Below are 18,577 nucleotides of genomic sequence, written 5' to 3'. Positions count from 1 at the left end.
TATGATTCTCCTCTTAGTTACTTAGTGAATGTAGATTACTCCTCAATAATTTTCAACCACTTAAAGTAGAGTCAAGATCGAGAGTAATTATTCATGAAGTGCAAGCCAAGAGCAGAAGTGAGTGTTCATCACATGAGTTAGATGCTTGAGCAAGAATGATTGATTAGGGCAAAGAGGTGGACGTGAGAGCTCAAAGGAAGGGAACTTCCATTAAAGAACAATAACAAAACTTGATAACGCTCTAATTCTTTATTCTATCAATTCTATACGATTGAGATCAAGTCTATATTTGTAACGCTCTAATTTCATATTTTCTCAAATCAAGTCTTATTCACAAAACACTATACAATGGACTTCATTAGTTACACGTCGAACTCTTTACCTTATATCACTTTTTTGCTTTCCTTTACTGCATTCCTGTTCTATAATTACTTTCTTGTTTTTTTTCTAAGAGTATGACACTTAGTAGACATGAAATGAACTAGTTGTCAAAATCTCCGAAAATTTATAATCTCTTTCAATCTTATTTTCAAACTCTCTTTCAAAATCTCTCTGCCCTCGCTTTATAAAACCTTCTCAAATTCGAGCCACAGGCTTGAGTATATGTTGTCTGGTCGTAAGCAACGTGATCCGAAGTTGACTTCACTCACTCAGTGCAGAGAGTAAGTGTCGCACAACCGTTGTCATGGATTGTGACACAAACCATAGGAAAGACTTGTAAACAGGTAAAAGTCCTGGAAATCTGAAGACCATTCTAAACAATGGAATCATATTCCAATCGCTCGGTTTCAATACATAGCTTTTAAATTACAATGCTCCAAAACAGTCTTGTTCATGTGGTATTCCCCTTACTGTAGATGTAAGTTCTTGCAAAACATAGGAAAGCAGCCAACCCAATAGCACTAAGCCCAGCAAGCAACCAGTAGAAGTAATCAAGATGAGCTTTGTTGAGATTACTATTGAACCAGCTTTCTTTGCCATCCCCACTGCTTAGTTTTTCAATGGCAGAGATGAGAAAGCTGCTTAAAAAGTTGCCAACGCCAAAAATACTCAGGTACAGCGAGAGACCGATGCTTCTTAATCCGCTCGGAGCCTGGTCATAGAAAAACTCCTGCAACCCAACCATGGTGAAAGCATCGGCAACTCCAAATAGTACATATTGAGGAACCAGCCACCATATACTCAAAGGAACAGTCGCCTTTGGCAGATCAACCAAACCATATTCTTGAGCTGTTTCGAGCCTTTTTATCTCGACTAATGCAGCAATGACCATGGAAAGAGCAGATAATAGCATCCCAAATCCAATTCTCTGTAGCATTGTAATTCCAGAAGGTTTCCCAGTGAAATTTCTTGCAATCGGAATGAGTATGCGATCATATATCAGGAGGGAAACGACAATGGACAGACTGATAAAGGATTGAAGTGAAGCAGCAGGTACGTCGAATCCGGGAACTATTGATCTGTTCATCGTGACTCCTTGTTTAGTAAAGAAAGTTGATGACTGGGAGAATACAATAGCATATGCTAAGCATGTAACCCAGATGGGAACAAGCCTAAGTACTGCTTTTGCTTCCTCAACTTCACTGATGGAACATGTATGACCGCCTTCCTTCGAACTATTGGGTACAATCAATGCTTTGTTGAGGAACCTACCAAAGTAAAGAATCCAGAAAGAAAAGGGTTACAATAATACATATAAACTAAAATGGTATATAAATCAATGGGTGAGATCCCACGTACGTTGGAGAGGAGAACGAATCATTCTTTATAAGGGTATGGAAACCTCTCCCTAGAAAATGCATTTTAAGACCTTGAGGGGAAGCTCGGAAAGCTCGGAAAGCTCGGAAGGGAAAGCCCAAAGAGGACAATATCCGCTTGCGGTGGGCTTGGGCCGTTACAAATGGTATTAGAACTAGACACTGGACGATGTGCCAGCAAGGAGACTGAGCCCCGAAGGGGAGGCGGTGTGCCAGCAAAGACGCTAGGCCTTGAAGGGGGGTGGATTGGGGGTTCCACATCGATTGAAGAAGGGAACAAGTGCTAGAGAGGATATTAGGCCCCAAAGGGGGTGGATTGTGAGATCCCACATCAGTTGGGGTGGAGAACGAAGCATTCTTCATAAGGGTGTGGAAACGTCTCCCTAGAAGACGCGTTTTAAAACCTCGAAGGAAAGTCCGAAAAGGAAAGCCTAAAGAGGACAATATCTGCTAGCGATGGAATTGAGCTTGTGGGTTGTCGGTTGTTACATAATGGTTAAATTTCTGACGAGAACAGAAATAATCCAGTACATTTTACCCTTCTTTTAGTCTCCTTATTTACCTGAACTGTTGAGAGCTATGGTGTGGTAAAAGGCCACGGATTTCCTCTTCATGAGCTATTTCAGAAGAATTTACTCGCCAATTTCTTACTGCTGTGATAAACACTCGTCCAATTCTTACAAATGGGTTTTCCTCATCTCCTCTGTTAATGAACCTGTACGTCCTAGTTCCAAGCAAGAAGACTACGAGTGCCAAAACCATAGAAATACAAGGAATTCCAAACCCAAGACTCCAGCTGAGGTTATCTTGCACATAGTTTAAGATATTAACAGTTGCAAAAGTGGCCAAAGAGATACAGAAATACCACCAATTGAAGAAAGAGCTTTTAGCCTTGCTCTCTTCTGGATGTTGTCCATCAAATTGGTCAGCTCCGAAAGCTTGGACGCAAGGCTTGTGTCCACCTTGAGCAAATGCCACAACATATAAGGAGGAGAAAAATAGAATTACTTGGAAAAGGCCAGGGGAACATGGTAGGGATTTTTCAGTCTGTTGGCAGCCAGAAATGCGGGGAGAATGAAGCGTTGCAGACACAGTCAACAATCCAAGTCCCTGAGTTTCAGAATCAACAAAATAAAAAACAAAAAAAACGAAAAAAGTTAAACCTTGTTGAGAATTGTTGGGAGGGAGTCCCACGTTAGCTAGTTAGCTAATTAAGGGAATGATCAAGGAATATATATCCTTTGGTATGAGGCCTTCTGGTGAAACCAAAAACCATGAGAGCTTATGCTCAAAGTAGACAATATCATACCATTGTGGAGATTCGTGGTTCTCAACATAGTATAGAGTCATGCCCTTAATTTAGTCATGTCAATAGAATCCTCAAATGTTGAACAAATAAGTTGGGAGTGTCGAACAAATGGTGTACTTTGTTCGAGGGCTCCAAAGGAAGGAGTCGAGCCTCAATTAAGGGGAGGCTATTCGAGGGCTCCATAGACCTTAGAAGAAGCTTTATGGTGTACTTTGTTCAAGGAGAGGATTGTTGAGGATGGTTGGGAGGGAGTCCCACCTTGGCTAATCAAGGAAATGATAGTGGGTTTAAGGAATAATCTTCATTGATATGAGGCCTTTGGGAGAAACCAAAAGCAAACCTAAATATAGTTGCGAAGATTTGTGATTCCTACGGGTATTGGAGAACATGAATTTAGAGTTTGTTTGGGCTATAAAATATTACGTGAAAGATCAATCGCTTTACAGGAACTAAACAATCCAAACTACCAGAGCCCTAGCCAGTAACTTGCATAGTCTTCTAAACTTTATAGGAAAAAGAAAAGGCAGTAAAAGAAGAGAATAAAGTAGAGGAGGAACCAGGATGTAAAGGACAGTGGAAAGAGCAATGGTACGGTATCGTCCGAGGAAGGAATCAGCCAGAAAGGCGCCGAGTAGAGGCAGCAAGGAAGCGGCACCCGACCAAGCATTGACATTCTCCGCCGCTGTGGCCGTCGACTGGCCAAGCTGGTCGGTCAAGAAGCTAATTAAGTTGGAGGAAACTCCGTAGTAGGCGAATCTCTCGGCAACCTCCACTCCTAACAAGAATTGGAGAGGATACAGAAATTGGATCGGAAAAGAGAAGAAAAAGAAGAGGCGAACGATGATTTACCTATAATGAGGGCGGCGGATCTCCAGCCGCCGGAATCGGATCTCCGGACTGGGCGGCCATTGTAATCAACAGCACCCTCCACCGTGTCTTCCAAGAGAGGAGCCTCCATCTTAGCGTTTAGTGCGGAGGGAGAGCCGCCTCAAATCCCAAATCCCAAATCCCAAATCCCAATCACTCACTCCCGATTCCACTTTCCAATTATTAGGATTCTACTACTCACACTCATCTAAATCGTATTGATGATTTCATATTTGTATGAGAGGACAGAGATACTTGACAGATTCAGCTTACTATATATAGCTTGATATAACCAGGTAAGTATCTAGTTTTATTATAATTTTATTAGTATTTACTATAATAGTTGACTAAACTATAAATAAATTGGCTCATGACCTAACAATTCTTTTAATTGGACACTGATCTAGTCAATCAAGAATTTCACTCTCAAACGATCATGAGCATCTTCACTGCACTATACCAATTGAAGCTTTGCACAACCTCAATATTCCAACATCAACACATTTTGTGAACATGTTTGCTGGATATTTTGCACACTTTATCTTCTCCAAACACGTCGTCATCTTCCACTAACCTGCGAGTGAAATGGTATCGCCTTCTGTGTTTTGTCTTTAAATGATAGATCGAGTTCCTCACCAACTCTATGGCACTCTGACTATCTCTATAAAGAATATTTTCGTGTTGCTTCTTGCCCAATTCTTCCAAATAGTTAATCATCCACATCATCTTCTTTTCAGCTTCACTTATTGCCACGTACTCAGCCTCAGTACAACGCATATTTGAAGCCTAGACATCCCATCATTCATGGCTTGCTTCCGCTTGGTTGTATCCTTCAACTGTAGAACCTCATCAAAGGGTTCTGGTTTCCTTTCATCAGCAACAGATAGTGTAATGAAGGTACATATATATCTGGTACTCTGATAGTACTAGATGATCTTCTCAATACCGGTTTAGGTGTCACTTGCTCTACCGCTGGTTCCTCTGCAACAATCTCAGAAGTTTCTTGAGTATCTGCTACAACATCACTAGGTGGTTTTTTCCACAACTCAACCTCAACTCTCACTTGCGTCCTTGTCTTAAAACCTTGCTCCACATATGGTTCCTTAGCAGTAGTCTCAGGAGTTTCATGAGTATCTGGTAAAACATCACTAGGTGAGCTTCCCTGCAACTCAAGCTCAACTCCCACTTGCTTCTTGGTCTTGGAATCTTGCTCAACATTTGGTTCCTCAGTAGTAGTCTCAAGAGTTTCATGAGTATCTGCTACAACATCACTACGTGAGTCTCCCCGCAAATCAAGCTCAACTCCGACTTTCTTCAATCCTTTGGCAGTCCTTGTGAAGCTAACTCGTTTTCAGACCTTCTAAAACTTCTTACGCAGCCAGTATCTTCATCCCTTTCACGCTCATATGTTCAAGTCTATTGTGTCATAGACTTGAATTTGAAGCACTCTCAACAATAGTAGCTATGTTCATACACCCTGTAGTGGTGTATAAAGTTCCATATTTTATGTCACGTGCTACCACCATAGCACCCTTCATAATCTTCCACGAACTCTTCCCTAACTTTGTTGCATAACCTATGTTGTCCAACTGACCAATAGAGATCGGGTTCTTCTTGAGACCAGGAATATATCTGACATCCTTTAGTGCCCACTGATTTGCTGGCGGAGTTTTTATGCAGACATTTCATTTTTCTTTAATCTCAAAATCTTTGTTGTCGACAAGATACACCTTCTCAAAATTTCCAGATTTGAAATTTCGGAACAACTCTTTATTTGGAGACGAATGAAAAGATGCATCTGAATCCAAAATCCAGAGTTCAATAGAGCTATCCACACTGAGGATTAGAACATCCCTAATGTCTTCTGCTGAATTTATAAAATCATTATCATCTCCAAATTTGATTGCGCTTCCTCTTTGGTCTTGTACAACCTGTCCGAAAGTGACATTTTTCTCCACAATTCCAACACAATACGTTTGGTCTATTTGGAGATGTTTCCCAGTTCTTTGATTTTGATCGCCCTTTGTTTGGGCCCTTCGATTTACTTCTTTCCCGTTGGTCAACACTAAGAGCACTACCGGATGAAATTCCAGTTTCTCGTTTGCGAATACTTTCGCTGAGAACTACATCTCAAATTTCATCAAACTTCTGTTTATCAAATCTTCGGAAACTGTTGATTGCGGCAACAACAGTATCCCACAACTTGGGTAAAGATGACGTCAAAGTCAATGCTTTAATTTCATCATCGAAATTAATTTCCACCAAACTCAATTGACTTACGACCATATTGGATTCATTTATGTGATCAGCAATCGATCTACCTTCAGACATCTCTAGATTGAACAATCTCCGCATCAAATACACCTTGTTCATAGCCGATGGTTTTTCGTACATATTCGACAGTGCATTCAACATATTTGACGTTGTCTTCTCCTTGATGATGTTGAACGCCACGTTTTTGGATAGCGTCAACCGGAACAGCCCTAAGACTTGTCGATCCTTGAGCTTCCACTGCTCCGTGGTCATGGTACCCGGCTTCACCCCCAACAGGGGTTCGTGAAGGCCTTTCTAATACAGATAATCTTCAATTTGCATCTTCCAGAAATCGAAATCGGATCCATCGTACTTATTAATTCCAATCTTTGAACTTTCTATCTTCACAGATCGTGGTGACTTCCACCTAGCTCTGATACCAGTTGTTAGGATCGCACAACAACGCACACACTCGATCTAGATGACCACAAAGAACAAGATAGAGAAAATGCAAGGAGAATATTGACTAAAGAATTTGTATTGATGACTACAAATATGTACAGTAAGAGAGAATGCAAAGAATATAGAGACAAAGCTCTGTCGATGGATATATATGGTTTAGCTTACTATAGGGGGATATGACTAATTGTCAACTTCTCCCTACCAAAGGTTATATAATGTGAGCCGTTGTTGTTACTCTCTTGCTTGCTTATATAACGTCTCTTTCAAAATTTCTTTTTCGAAAATCTCTCTCTGCCCTCGTTTTCTAAAACTTTCTTCTTAAACTGAAGCCAGAGGCTCGAACATACGTCACTTGGCCGTAGGCAACGTAAGAACGAATTGGCTTAGCTCACTTGTCATTGGAAAGTGAGTGTCGCACAATCGCAAGTCCGTTGCCATCAAGAGTGCGATTGTGACATCTAGCACATTTTTATGTATGTCTCATAAGGGAATTCATGCCCTGAAAAGTATGGAAGTATGATGTACATCACAACTTAAGATATGCCACCCTCATGCATGTTGTATGTCACAAATACAGGTTGATTCCCTAATCTGTTACGTATATGGTTGCACAACAATGATATAATACACACTCCTTTCTTTCCATTGGTCTCTGACAAGCATGAGCATGTGTTAGCCCGTAGTCAAACCAAAGAAGTACATATACAATCCCGCCTAGTGGGTTATGCGTACGTGTGCAAACCGTGTGTATAGAAGTATTATGCATCCAAACCTATCCGAAAAAGAAAGTAAAGACTAAGGAGTAATCACGAAAAATATGTCCCACCATAAACTATGATTGTATTTTATTGCATTTTTCGACTCGAATAGTAAGATCACATACGAGTATTTTTGCTTTACCTCCAGAAATAAGCTCAGGGAATAGAGGTTCAGGAGAATGCATGTTTCATTTGATTCTCCGAGGAAATACTGAAAGTACGTTTTACATTTTTTTGAATAAAGGTAAGACGCCTATATACCGACGACAACATTAAATAAGGCCCGCCCTTTGGATTTGGGCTAAATTATCACTTAATGAGCCTTTTTTTTTTCCACTTATTTCAATCTAGGCCCAAATGAAAATTTGATTATTTTATTTGTAATTTAAAATAATTTAAAAAATTAATGTTATTAGAATAATATGTGATTGACGAGAGAATCGTGATTAAGTAATAACTTAAAGAGTCTTTTTCACATATTGTCATTTTAGCGCCCATGAGTATTCTTCGATTCAATTTTTTTATATATTAGATATGTTAAATGAATAATTAGAATTATTTTTTGGAAATGAATCTTAACGAACGCAACAAATTGTTGATGACATATTATTCAATGTGAATGATGTTTCAATCTAACATACAAACTCGATAACCTAACGATGTGGGATCTCATAATCCATCTCCCTTAGAGGTTCAGCATCTTTGTTGGCACACCGCTCGGAGTTTACCACTTGTAATAGTCCAAGTTCACTGCTAGCATATATTATTCGCTTTAGCCTGTTACGTATCGTCGTCAGTCTCACGATTTAGAACGTGTCTACTAGATAGAGGTTTTAACACCATTATAAGGAATGTTTCGTTCCTTTCTCCAATTGATATGGGATCTCTGACTAGTATTTGACCTAAAACTTATATCATTCCGACATGTAGTTAATTAAGTCCAAGGGAGAGCATTCAAAGAAATCTCAAAGGTTGACAATCGAATGAGACTTTTGACATAAAATTAGTTAGTTAAATTAGTTAAACCAATAGTATGATCACTGAGATATCTATGAATAATAAAAAATATATAATTTTGGGTATAGAATTAAAGATCTGATATTTATAAGATACACTAATTCTGTTATTCAAGCTCACCGCTCGCTAGCAGATATTGTTCTTTTTAAGTTTTTAATTTAACTATCTTTTTAAATGGGTCGGTTAGTTGGAGAGAGAAAAAAAACATTCTTGATAGGTTTCATTTCTTTCTTCGTTGACCCACTTAATGCCTAAAGCTTCAATACAATATTTATTATGTGTATTGGGTGTTACATGGTGTAACACCCGAGCTTAGGAGGTCAAAGAGACCGAGACTCAAGTCGGTGAAGAAGGAAACTGTGCTCATGATGGTTGTAAGAATGAAAAAAAAAAATGGACAAGCGAAACATAGGGGGAAAATGGTCATTTTGCCCCAAATCCTAAGTATGGATATAGTTGGGTCATGACAAGAAAAAGAAAGAAAGAACCACATTAATTGTAGAGGATAACAAAACATTCTTGATAGTGTGGAAACTTTTTTCTAACTGACTTGTTTTAAAAACCGGGAAACTCGAAAGAGAAAGCCCAACAGTAGACTTGCTCTATTACAAGTTCTTATATAAATTTAGATAAATCTATGTTAAGATTGTTAGACGAACATGACTCTCCACAATAGTATTGATATTGTCTATTTTGAGCATAAGCTCTCGTGGTTTTGCTTTGGGCTTCCATCATACCAATGGAGAGAGTATTACTTGATCATCCAACACCTCTCCTCGAACAAAGTGTGTCTCCCCTTAAATCGAGACTCGACTCCTTTGGAGTCTTAGTCATTTTTTACTGCCTTCAAGAGGCTTGACTCATTTTCTTTTGGAGTCCTTTGTTCGATATTTGAGGATTTACCAATCTATTCACACGACTAAGTTTAGGGCATGGCTCTGATACCATGTTAGACGAACATGACTCTCCACAATGGTATGATATTGTCAACTTTGAGCATAAGCTCTCATGGCTTTACTTTGGGCTTCTCCAAAAGACTTCATATCAATGGAGAGAGTATTCATTGATTATAAACCCATAATCATCTAACAAAAAATAATTTATCGAAAATTGTGAAGTATGGTATACAAGTTTAACAAGAACCAGCGAAATGACTTGTATGACTATCCAATGCAATTTTAAAAGCAAAATTATTGAATTTGAAAGGTCGAACCAAACCCGAAGGAATGATTTAAAAAGACTCGTAAAGTGGACGAATGATTAAACAATACCAAATGCATTTTAAAAATTTGGTATCAGAAGAATTTGTTCCTCTTAGCCCTTCAAACTCATTCCAGCACGTAATCTGAGCTTTAAAATATTATTGGGAAATTAAAAATAAAGAGAGGGACACCAAAGAAACAACCAAGTACAGCTTGGGGTGGCCAGTGGGGGCACACCCACATACATTTCTACACTACGCTTCCCATATCCCCTTCGTTTCTTCATGTTCAAATTCGACTAATTTATGGAATGATCATGAGTTTATAATCAACTAATACTATCTCCATTGGTACGAGGCCTTTTGGGGAACCCCAAAGCAAAGTCACGAGAGCTTATGCTCAAAGTGGACAATATCATATTATTGTGGAGGGTCGTGTTCATCTAACATGGTATCAGAGTCATGCCCTAAACTTAGTCATGTCAATAGAATCCTCAAATGTCGAATAAATGACTCCAAAATGAAACATGACTAAGACTCTAAGTTTTTTCTGAATTATATATTTAGAATTATTCAAGTTTGACATGATAGAGTAATTTTTTATTAGGATTGAGAAGGAAAACAAGGACTACCATTTCCACTTAATCTGGAACATCCCAAAATGACACGCGTCTTGAAACTGCGTATCTATTGAACAATACGAATACATTTTTTTAATGCTAATAAAATCCAAAAACTCGATTATTATATTTATTATTTAAAGTCGACGTGACATCATAAACAAAGTTATTTAGGAAAAATGACATAATTTCTTATTAGAATGGTGTTTTTTTTTAATGATTAATAAAAACAATTTATAAATTTTGTTTAGAATATAATATAAGGTTGTAAGGAATATTAATGATTAGAAATTTGATACGAGTTTATTTTAATTGGTTAAAGAATAATGACATTAATTTTTTTTTTAAAAAAAGGGATTTTATGGAGCTCTTTAAAATGATATATATATAGATATATATAGATATACTGCCGGCGGGCAAATAATGATGATAAAGCGTGGCAGAGTGACAGGCTGTGGGGGGAATGAGAGAAGCAGACACGTGTCGGAAGATGAGGTGGACAAACGTGGCAGCGTTGGGAGAGGGTCCCACCACGAATGGGATCCGAGATTTTATTGCCTGCGACAGCTTTGGAATCATCTCCTTCCCTCCCACCTGTACGCAGCATTTATCAAAACCAGGGGCTGGAATTATCGTATCCACGTTATATCTATATTTATTTATTTATTTATTTATTATTAAAAAATGCAAAAACAGGATTACATTACACAACACAACACAACACAAGACAAATCCTTATTGGATATCTAAGATTGCATGTTTTGTTTTTTTTAGTCAAACAAATTTGTTGCCGTCTAAAAATGGGATAAGATTTTCAAACATTTGTGTGACAACGAGAACATTGCACTTCGTGCTTTAAAGAGGCTTGGTTATGCTTAGATTTGTCACACGGTAGTGCTTTAAAGAAGTTTACGGTTTAGGGTTTGGAGTTTGTAGGGGGGTCATACATGAATTATGAGTATTGAGTGCTAAATGCGAGTGAACTACAATTACGAGTGAATATACGTGTTGATTCTTGTTTGATATGAAATCATTACAAGAAGGGAAAGATTTGAATTATCTTGTTGATCGAATATTTCAAGCCAAGAGCACTTATTTGAGATTCGAATCACTCCACAAGCAAGATCGATCATGTCTAGCTTGAATGATTCTTGTTCATCAAATATCTCAAGGCAAGAACGTTTGTTTGAGATTCGAATCACTCCACAAGTAAGATTGATCCATGTCGAGCTTAAATGATTATTCATGCCGCCTAAACTACATAAAATTGCAAATTAATCATTAGCTAAAGAAAAGCACAAATGCTTCTTTTACTGCATTTTTCAAGTTCTTACAAATACAACATGCGTTAGCTTTATATAGTTTGAAAATGAAACTATTAAAGACATTCTAAGAGTTCTAATATTCATACTTTTATAACCATAATTAACCATTAGGTAAATGTAATCTAAAGTAAATAAAAAGTTTTAAAATATATTAATGAAATACAATGACTCTCAATTATAATCCACCCAAAATTTATAGCTATGAAACTTCGTTCTTCTTCAATATGAATTGAAATATTTTTTTGATAATTTTAAGAGCATTTTCTTCCGATCTTCATTAAAGTATATTTATGATTGATGTCTCTTGGTTTATATCAGTTCATAGTAAAATATTGGGTCATGACAAGCAAATAGATAAAGTTAGATTGTTAATGAAAGACAAAAAGAGATGTGTCAGAGTGACTGCAAGAAAAATCAAGTGTGAGAAGAAATGAGTTAAAAACTCTGAAACTAAGCACGATGAGCTTGCTTTAAGTCATAAAGAACTTTCTTTAATAACAGACTTGAGTGAGAAATCTAGGATCAATATACCCATGAGGTTATTCTATATGAACATGTTCAATAAGAGTGTCATTGATGAAAGCATTATTGACATCAAGTTGCCGAAGATGCCATTTATTTGTGACAACAAGAGAAAGCACAACACGGACACTAGTAGCTTTGACAACTGGACTAAAAGTATCAGTGTAGTCGAGACCAGGAACTTGAGTATAACCTTTGATAACAAGACTGAAACGCTCGAAGGATTCATCAGACAAATATTTAATGTGAAACACTCATTTAGAGCCCACGATGTTGGTCTTGGCAGGGTAAGGAACCAAAGTTTAAGTGTCATTTTGTTGTAAAGCTCAAATTTCTTTATCCATGGCAACAACCCAAGCAGAAATCTTAGCAGCAGATTTGAATTCTCTTGGCTCAATGGATGAAAGAAGAGCATAAAGAAGTCCAGATGAGTTTAAAATACCAAGATTTGTTGGATGATCAGTATTGAAGATACCAGCTTTGGTTTGTGTGATCGTAGGATGAGAGCCCAAAGAAGAAGAGGAATCAACAAAAGGTTCAATAGAAGGCGGATCAGAAGTCGTGGGTGACAAAGAGGAATCTGCAAGAGAAGTATAGACCTGCACAGACTCATCCATGAGGTCAGAACAAATATCACACGGAGATGAGTTGGATCGAGGAATGTACGGTGAAGAAATGGTAGGAGGGATGAATCAATACGATAAAGATGCGGTTCTAAGAAATTTGGAATATAAAGATAGGAAAGAGGTTGAGTCAAGGAGCTAGGTATAGTAGGAAAGTGAGTTTCATCAAATTGAGTGTGGCAGGTGATGTATAACTTAGTGATGGTGGGATCTAGACTACGAAACCCTTTATGAGAGGGGCTATAGCCCATGAAAATGCAAGGAATGCTACGGGGACAAAAAAATTTCAGCATATAATCACGCAAGCAAGGATAAACACAACAACCAAAGGGATGAAAATTGTCCTAATGCGGAGAGTAACCGTAGAGAAGTTCAAAGGGTAACTTACCTCTAAGAAGTGAAGTAGGTAATCAGTTGATAATAAAAGTTGCAGTGCTGAAGGCGTCGACCCAGAAATGAGGAGAAAGATGGGAGTGAAAGAGAAGGGTTAAGCCAGTCAGAGTCACATGACGATGTTTTCTCTCAGCAAGGTCATTTTGAGCTGGTGTATATGGATAAGACAGTTGATGGTGGATGCCAAAAGTACGTAGGTGAGTTTTAAAATAAGTGCTAGTAAATCTGGCACCTCTATTGCTTTGAAAACCCTTGATATGAGCAGAATGTTGATTTTCCACAAAATTTAAAATTGAAGAAAAATATCTACTAAATCATATTTAAATTTTAAAGGGTAAATCCAAGTGAATCGAAAATAATCATCAATAACAATGACATAATAAAGAAAACTCGAATTAGATTTGATGGGGAAAGAACCCAAAAAATCACAATGAATAAGATCTAACACATGAGACAACCTATGTTCATTGCGAGAATAAGGCAATCGATGACTTTTCGCAAGCTGACAGGTACTATATAGTAATGTAGAAGGCAATAAAGACATTTTTTATTTAAAAAAGAAATAACAGAATAATTCACATGACCCAAGCGAGCATGCCATAAATCATATGAAGCACATAAATATTTGTTTCTAAGGTAAAAACTAAAGGCTAAGTTGCCACGCTCCAACACATATAGCCCTCCATCCCTTTATGGTTGTCATCACCTTTCCTATTTGACGATTCTGGATAGTAAGAAAGTTATTAGTAAATGTAACAGAGAGAGAGAAATCAGACGTTAATTTCTTATCGAAAGAAGATTTTTATTGAGATGAGTGACAACAAAGACATCTAATAAATGAATATTTGGAAGAGGAGTACCATTGTGGTTAATGGGTAGGGATACATCGTATCCTGTAATCATAGAAGTCTTACCAGTGTAATTTTTAGACTATTCCAAAATAGATGAGTTGGCGGTCATATGGGTCAAAGCACCAGTGTCAAAAAATCAATCAGTAGCGTCTAGCCCAACAATAGAACAAGACGTGTCAAAGACTTCAACAAGGTGAGCATGAGTAGAATCAAGTTGAACGTACCGTTGGTTGCATCGGTCAACATAATGGCCCTCAATGCAGCATATTTAGCAGCGAGGTGGTTGACGACCCTCACCCGAGAGGGTTCTTCCTCGGTTGGAAGATTTGTTGTGGGAATGAGAATGACCTTACTAGTTGCAAAAGGAAGCAGGGTGACTTCCATGGGTGCGACCACAATTAGTGGTTGTGAATCTCGTAGAAGTAGAGTCAGAAGGCTCAAGGGAGCATTGAAACAACTCAAAACTTTTAGCTTTAGAGACTAAATCTACAAATAGAGGAGAGAGGTGAGAGCCATTTAAGCAATAGAAAAAGTTGAAAAGTCGATGCCGAGTTCATGAAGAAACCAATGCACTTTATCAATGTCGTCGACGGGTTTGCCAATGGCATGAAGTTGGTCACAGATTGTTTTGAAGGTACGCGCATACTCAACAACAAGTTTGGTGCCATGTTTTATCAGCTACAAGTCATCCTTCAGTCTTAGTTCACGAGCTTTCAAATGATGGCTAAACGTAGTCTCCACCGCGAGCCAAACTCATGTGTAATGGAGAGACCAACGACGAAGAAAATGACTTCCTCAGTGAGAGATAGAGAAGTCATTGATCGGCTGCTTTCCACACCAAGTATTTGGTGCTGAGTGTTGAGGAGGTTTCTAGTTCAAAGCAAGGTGGTGAAGTCATAGTTCCATCAACATACCTCAACACTATCAAGGGGACTTGGAGAAGTTGACTTTTCCATAAAAACTAATTGGAGAAAGAAAGTTTGATGGTGATCATATGAATTAGAGTGTTGAAAGGAAGAAGATGAGAAGAGACTGTGATATCATGATAATATTTGTAATCATTTACCGAATCAAATAAATTACAAAAGATATAAAAAGAGCAATAAATCGAAGAAGTAATAAATGAATACAGATATTTACCTATGATAAAGTGACCTATTATAAAGGTAAGAGTAATAATACCAATAAAATTGATTATTTGATTATTTAATTATTTAATTATTTATTATAAGTGGTGGGACTCATTCTATGGAACCTATTCTTGAATAATAAGCTTCCGTCTCATCATCATAATGTCTATTTATTTAATGTGTTTGGCGTGTAAATTTTAATTCAAGTAAATTATTTATTATTTAAACAATGATTGAAACTTCATCTCATTTTAAATTTTTTAAAAATAATTTTGACCATTAATCGATTAATAATGGAAATAAAACATCATCGTTAAAAAATAAAAAATTAATAATATATTAAAAAATTTAGTTTAAATAATAGAAATGGGGATTAAGTTTGCGATAAACATGTAATTTAATTACAAAATTAAATAGAAATTAAAATTTAGAAAGGAATTTATGATTGGAGGTGGAGAGATGGAGAATAACGTTGTGAAAGGAAGGGGGAGAGAGAAAGAGAGGAAGAGAGAGAGGAAGTGTGGGGCCCACGAACAAAGTGGTTTTGACAGCTGGCGAACGGCTCTGACAGTCTGTTCCTTCTTATCACTCCAACGACAAACTACACACATACCTCTCGCCTGCTTTTTCTTCTTCTTCTAACCCTTCTCGCCAGTTTTCTCTCCTATTAAGCCCCGCTCTCTTCTCTCTGCTACCTATACTCCGCCCTCTCTCTCTCTCTCTCTTTCTCTCCGCCATCTCTCCATCTTTCTCTCCGCCCTCTCTCTCTCTCCCAGTTTCGTCCATGGCTGAGGAAACTCAGAAGCCTGCTGCTGCTGAAGCGCCGACTTCTACTCAGCCTGTCCCGGAGGAGCCAGCTGTTGTGCCGCCTCCTGTTCCTGCCGCTGAGATACAACTACCAGATTCTGCACCTGCTCCGCCTCAGCCGGAGGCTTCTCCTGCGAAGCCGGAATCGGCGGCGGAAGTTGCAGAGGACGAGAAGCCCAAGGCGGCCGAGGAGTTTGAGAAGATCTCTCAGTCGGTTTCTTTCAAGGAGGAGAGCAACGTTGTTGGTGAGCTTCCGGAGTCGCAAAGGAAGGCGCTGGCTGATCTTAAGGTTCTTATTCAGGAGGCTCTCAATAAGCACGAGTTTACTGCTCCTCCGGCGCCCGTGCCGCCCAAGGAAGAGGAGAAGACGGCCGAGGAGAAGAAGGAAGACACTGAGAAGCCTGCTGAACAGCCTCAAATCGATGAACCTGCAAAGGAACCTGTGATCGAAGAGCCTCCCAAAACAGAGGCGGAACCGGAACCAGTAACAGAGACCGTGACGGTGAAGGTTGAAGAAACAATCACTCCGCATCCTGCGCCGGAGACTTCTCTTGCTCCAGAACCCGACGAGAAAGCGGCAGAGCCATCGACGGTGGTGGAGAAAGTGGCTGTTATCGACGAGGATGGCGCTAAGACGGTGGAAGCGATCGAGGAGTCTGTAGTTGCTGTTTCGACCCCACCGCCGGAGGAATCAGCCCCGTCGAAGGAAGAGGCAGAGGTGGAAGCGGAAGCGGCGGAGGCTGTGCCGCCCCCTCCACCAGAGGAGGTGTTCATCTGGGGAATTCCTCTTCTCGGCGATGAACGGAGCGATGTTATCCTGTTGAAATTCCTCCGAGCCAGAGACTTCAAGGTGAAAGATGCTTTCACGATGATCAAGAACACTGTTCGTTGGCGAAAGCAATTCGACATCGAGGCTCTTCTGGACGAGGATTTGGGGAACCAATGGGACAGAGTGGTGTTCTCCCATGGAGTCGACAGGGAAGGCCATCCAGTCTGCTACAACGTGTTTGGTGAATTCGAAAACAAGGATTTATATCAAATCACCTTCTCCGACGACGAAAAGAGCCTCAAATTTCTCCGATGGAGGGTTCAATTTCTGGAGAAGAGCATCAGAAAGCTCGATTTCAGCCCCAATGGCATCTCCACCATTGTTCAAGTCAACGACCTCAAAAACTCGCCTGGACTCACCAAGTGGGAGCTCAGAAACGCCACCAAGCGAGCTCTACAACTATTCCAAGACAATTATCCTGAATTCGCTGCCAAGCAGGTATCATCATCATCTTCAATCAATTAAAAACATATTGGGAAATTGTTTGATCTTATGAAATTGAATTTAATTCCTATAAAGGTGTTCATCAACGTGCCATGGTGGTACTTGGCCGTGAACAGAATGATCAGTCCCTTTTTCACTCAGAGAACAAAGAGCAAGTTTGTGTTCGCCGGACCATCCAAGACTGCAGAGACTCTATTCAAGTGGGTTTTTGTTTTCTCTTCTTCCTTTTCAATTTTCCGCCATTAATGACCCTGTCAAGCTTATTTTCCACTGCAAAAAATGTCTCAATCTCAGATATGTTGCTCCTGAACAAGTACCAGTTCAGTACGGTGGATTAAGCAGGGAAGGCGAGCAAGAATTCTCCATTGATGATCCTGTTACTGAGGTTTCCATAAAGGCAGCAACCAAACACACTGTTGAATTCCCAATTTCTGAGGTACAAGGACGACTTGAATTATGTTTCTCTGAGTTTGTTCTTGTCTTGTCTGATTTGATGCTAAAAGATGATCCATCTGTTCTTGTAGCCAAGCCTTCTGGTTTGGGAATTGAGAGTGGTAGGATGGGATGTGAGCTATGGAGCAGAGTTCTTGCCCAGTGCTGAAGGCGGCTACACTGTGATTGTTCAAAAGACAGCCAAGCTCGGACCAGCTGATGAACCAGTGATCTCCAACAGCTACAGAGTGGGTGAAGCTGGAAAGATTGTGCTGACCATCGACAATTTAAGCTCAAAAAAGAAGAAGATCCTGTTGTACAGATCAAAGACCAAATCCATCTCTGATTGATCAAAGACCAAAGGATCCGACACAATAAGCAGGGCTCTTTGATTTATGGATGATGTTCTTTTTGTGGTTCCATTTGATGAACATTTTAAAATCTTAATTTCTCCAATTTGGATAGTGTCATAAACAGGATTGGTGGGTGGGAGTTGGATATTTGTTTGGTATGCCGTTTTTTCTTTCCTTGTGTTTCTTGGGTTGTTGGGTTCTTTAAGGATGCTGCTAAATTGGCAGTGGGAGCTGTCTGAAATTGTCTGGACGCCGAGGAACAGGACAGAGAGACCGGTTTGTTGGTTCTGTTGTTAGTAGTCTGTAAAATTTGTGTAAATTTGTTTGTATTATTTGTTGCTATTATTGTCTTTGCTTCAATTTAAGAAATTTGTTTATTTTTGCATTTGCTTTTCTGGCTGTAATGACTTGAGTGACAAGTTTCAAACAAATCCAGGCTGTCTTCCTTTTGATAATGGAGATTTGAAATTTGTGGAAAATGACCCTTTTTTTTATTAGGGAAAAATGGGTCATTTTGTTGTTTTGGGATAATGACTATTTTTATTATACGATAATGACTTAGTTGGATGAGCCAAAATAATTGTGGAAAGAGAAAGAGAGAGAGAAACAAATCATAATCTAAAA

The 18,577-nt window shown here is 38.9% G+C and overlaps 2 protein-coding genes across 2 annotated transcripts; one reads left to right on the top strand and one right to left on the bottom strand.

Annotated features, from left to right (window-relative positions):
- Nucleotides 1-704: 704 nt before the first annotated feature.
- On the bottom strand, nucleotides 705-4,084 carry LOC111472583 (protein NRT1/ PTR FAMILY 5.10-like). Its single transcript, XM_023118196.1, has 4 exons — nucleotides 3,916-4,084; nucleotides 3,624-3,841; nucleotides 2,320-2,867; nucleotides 705-1,649 (listed from the first exon to the last, which is right to left on the bottom strand). The coding sequence occupies exons 1-4, from the start codon at nucleotides 4,022-4,024 to the stop codon at nucleotides 833-835; spliced, it is 1,692 nt and encodes a 563-aa protein (XP_022973964.1). The 5' UTR covers nucleotides 4,025-4,084; the 3' UTR covers nucleotides 705-832.
- An 11,673-nt stretch (nucleotides 4,085-15,757) lies between these two features.
- Nucleotides 15,758-18,340, top strand: LOC111472581 (patellin-3-like). The gene is made up of 4 exons (XM_023118194.1): nucleotides 15,758-17,162; nucleotides 17,244-17,368; nucleotides 17,463-17,604; nucleotides 17,693-18,340. Exons 1-4 carry the CDS (start codon nucleotides 15,873-15,875, stop codon nucleotides 17,948-17,950), a joined length of 1,815 nt encoding a protein of 604 aa, XP_022973962.1. The 5' UTR covers nucleotides 15,758-15,872; the 3' UTR covers nucleotides 17,951-18,340.
- The last annotated feature ends 237 nt before the right edge of the window (nucleotides 18,341-18,577 follow it).

This window comes from Cucurbita maxima, unplaced genomic scaffold (genome assembly GCF_002738345.1).
Source record: "Cucurbita maxima cultivar Rimu unplaced genomic scaffold, Cmax_1.0 Cma_Scf00079, whole genome shotgun sequence".
Lineage (NCBI taxonomy): Eukaryota > Viridiplantae > Streptophyta > Magnoliopsida > Cucurbitales > Cucurbitaceae > Cucurbita > Cucurbita maxima.
The sequence above is the reverse complement of the archived record's forward strand: the minus strand, read 5'-3'. Positions and strand labels throughout refer to the sequence as shown.

Coding starts and splice junctions, on each gene's coding strand:
- LOC111472583 (XM_023118196.1), bottom strand. CDS start 4,024: ATGGAGGCTCCTCTCTTGGAAGACACGGTGGAGGGTGCTGTTGATTAC. Junction 2,868..3,623: donor CCACTGTCCTTTACATCCTG/GTTCCTCCTCTA, acceptor TCTGAAACTCAG/GGACTTGGATTGTTGACTGT. Junction 1,650..2,319: donor CATAGCTCTCAACAGTTCAG/GTAAATAAGGAG, acceptor TTACTTTGGTAG/GTTCCTCAACAAAGCATTGA.
- LOC111472581 (XM_023118194.1), top strand. CDS start 15,873: ATGGCTGAGGAAACTCAGAAGCCTGCTGCTGCTGAAGCGCCGACTTCT. Junction 17,163..17,243: donor CTGAATTCGCTGCCAAGCAG/GTATCATCATCA, acceptor ATTCCTATAAAG/GTGTTCATCAACGTGCCATG. Junction 17,605..17,692: donor TTGAATTCCCAATTTCTGAG/GTACAAGGACGA, acceptor CTGTTCTTGTAG/CCAAGCCTTCTGGTTTGGGA.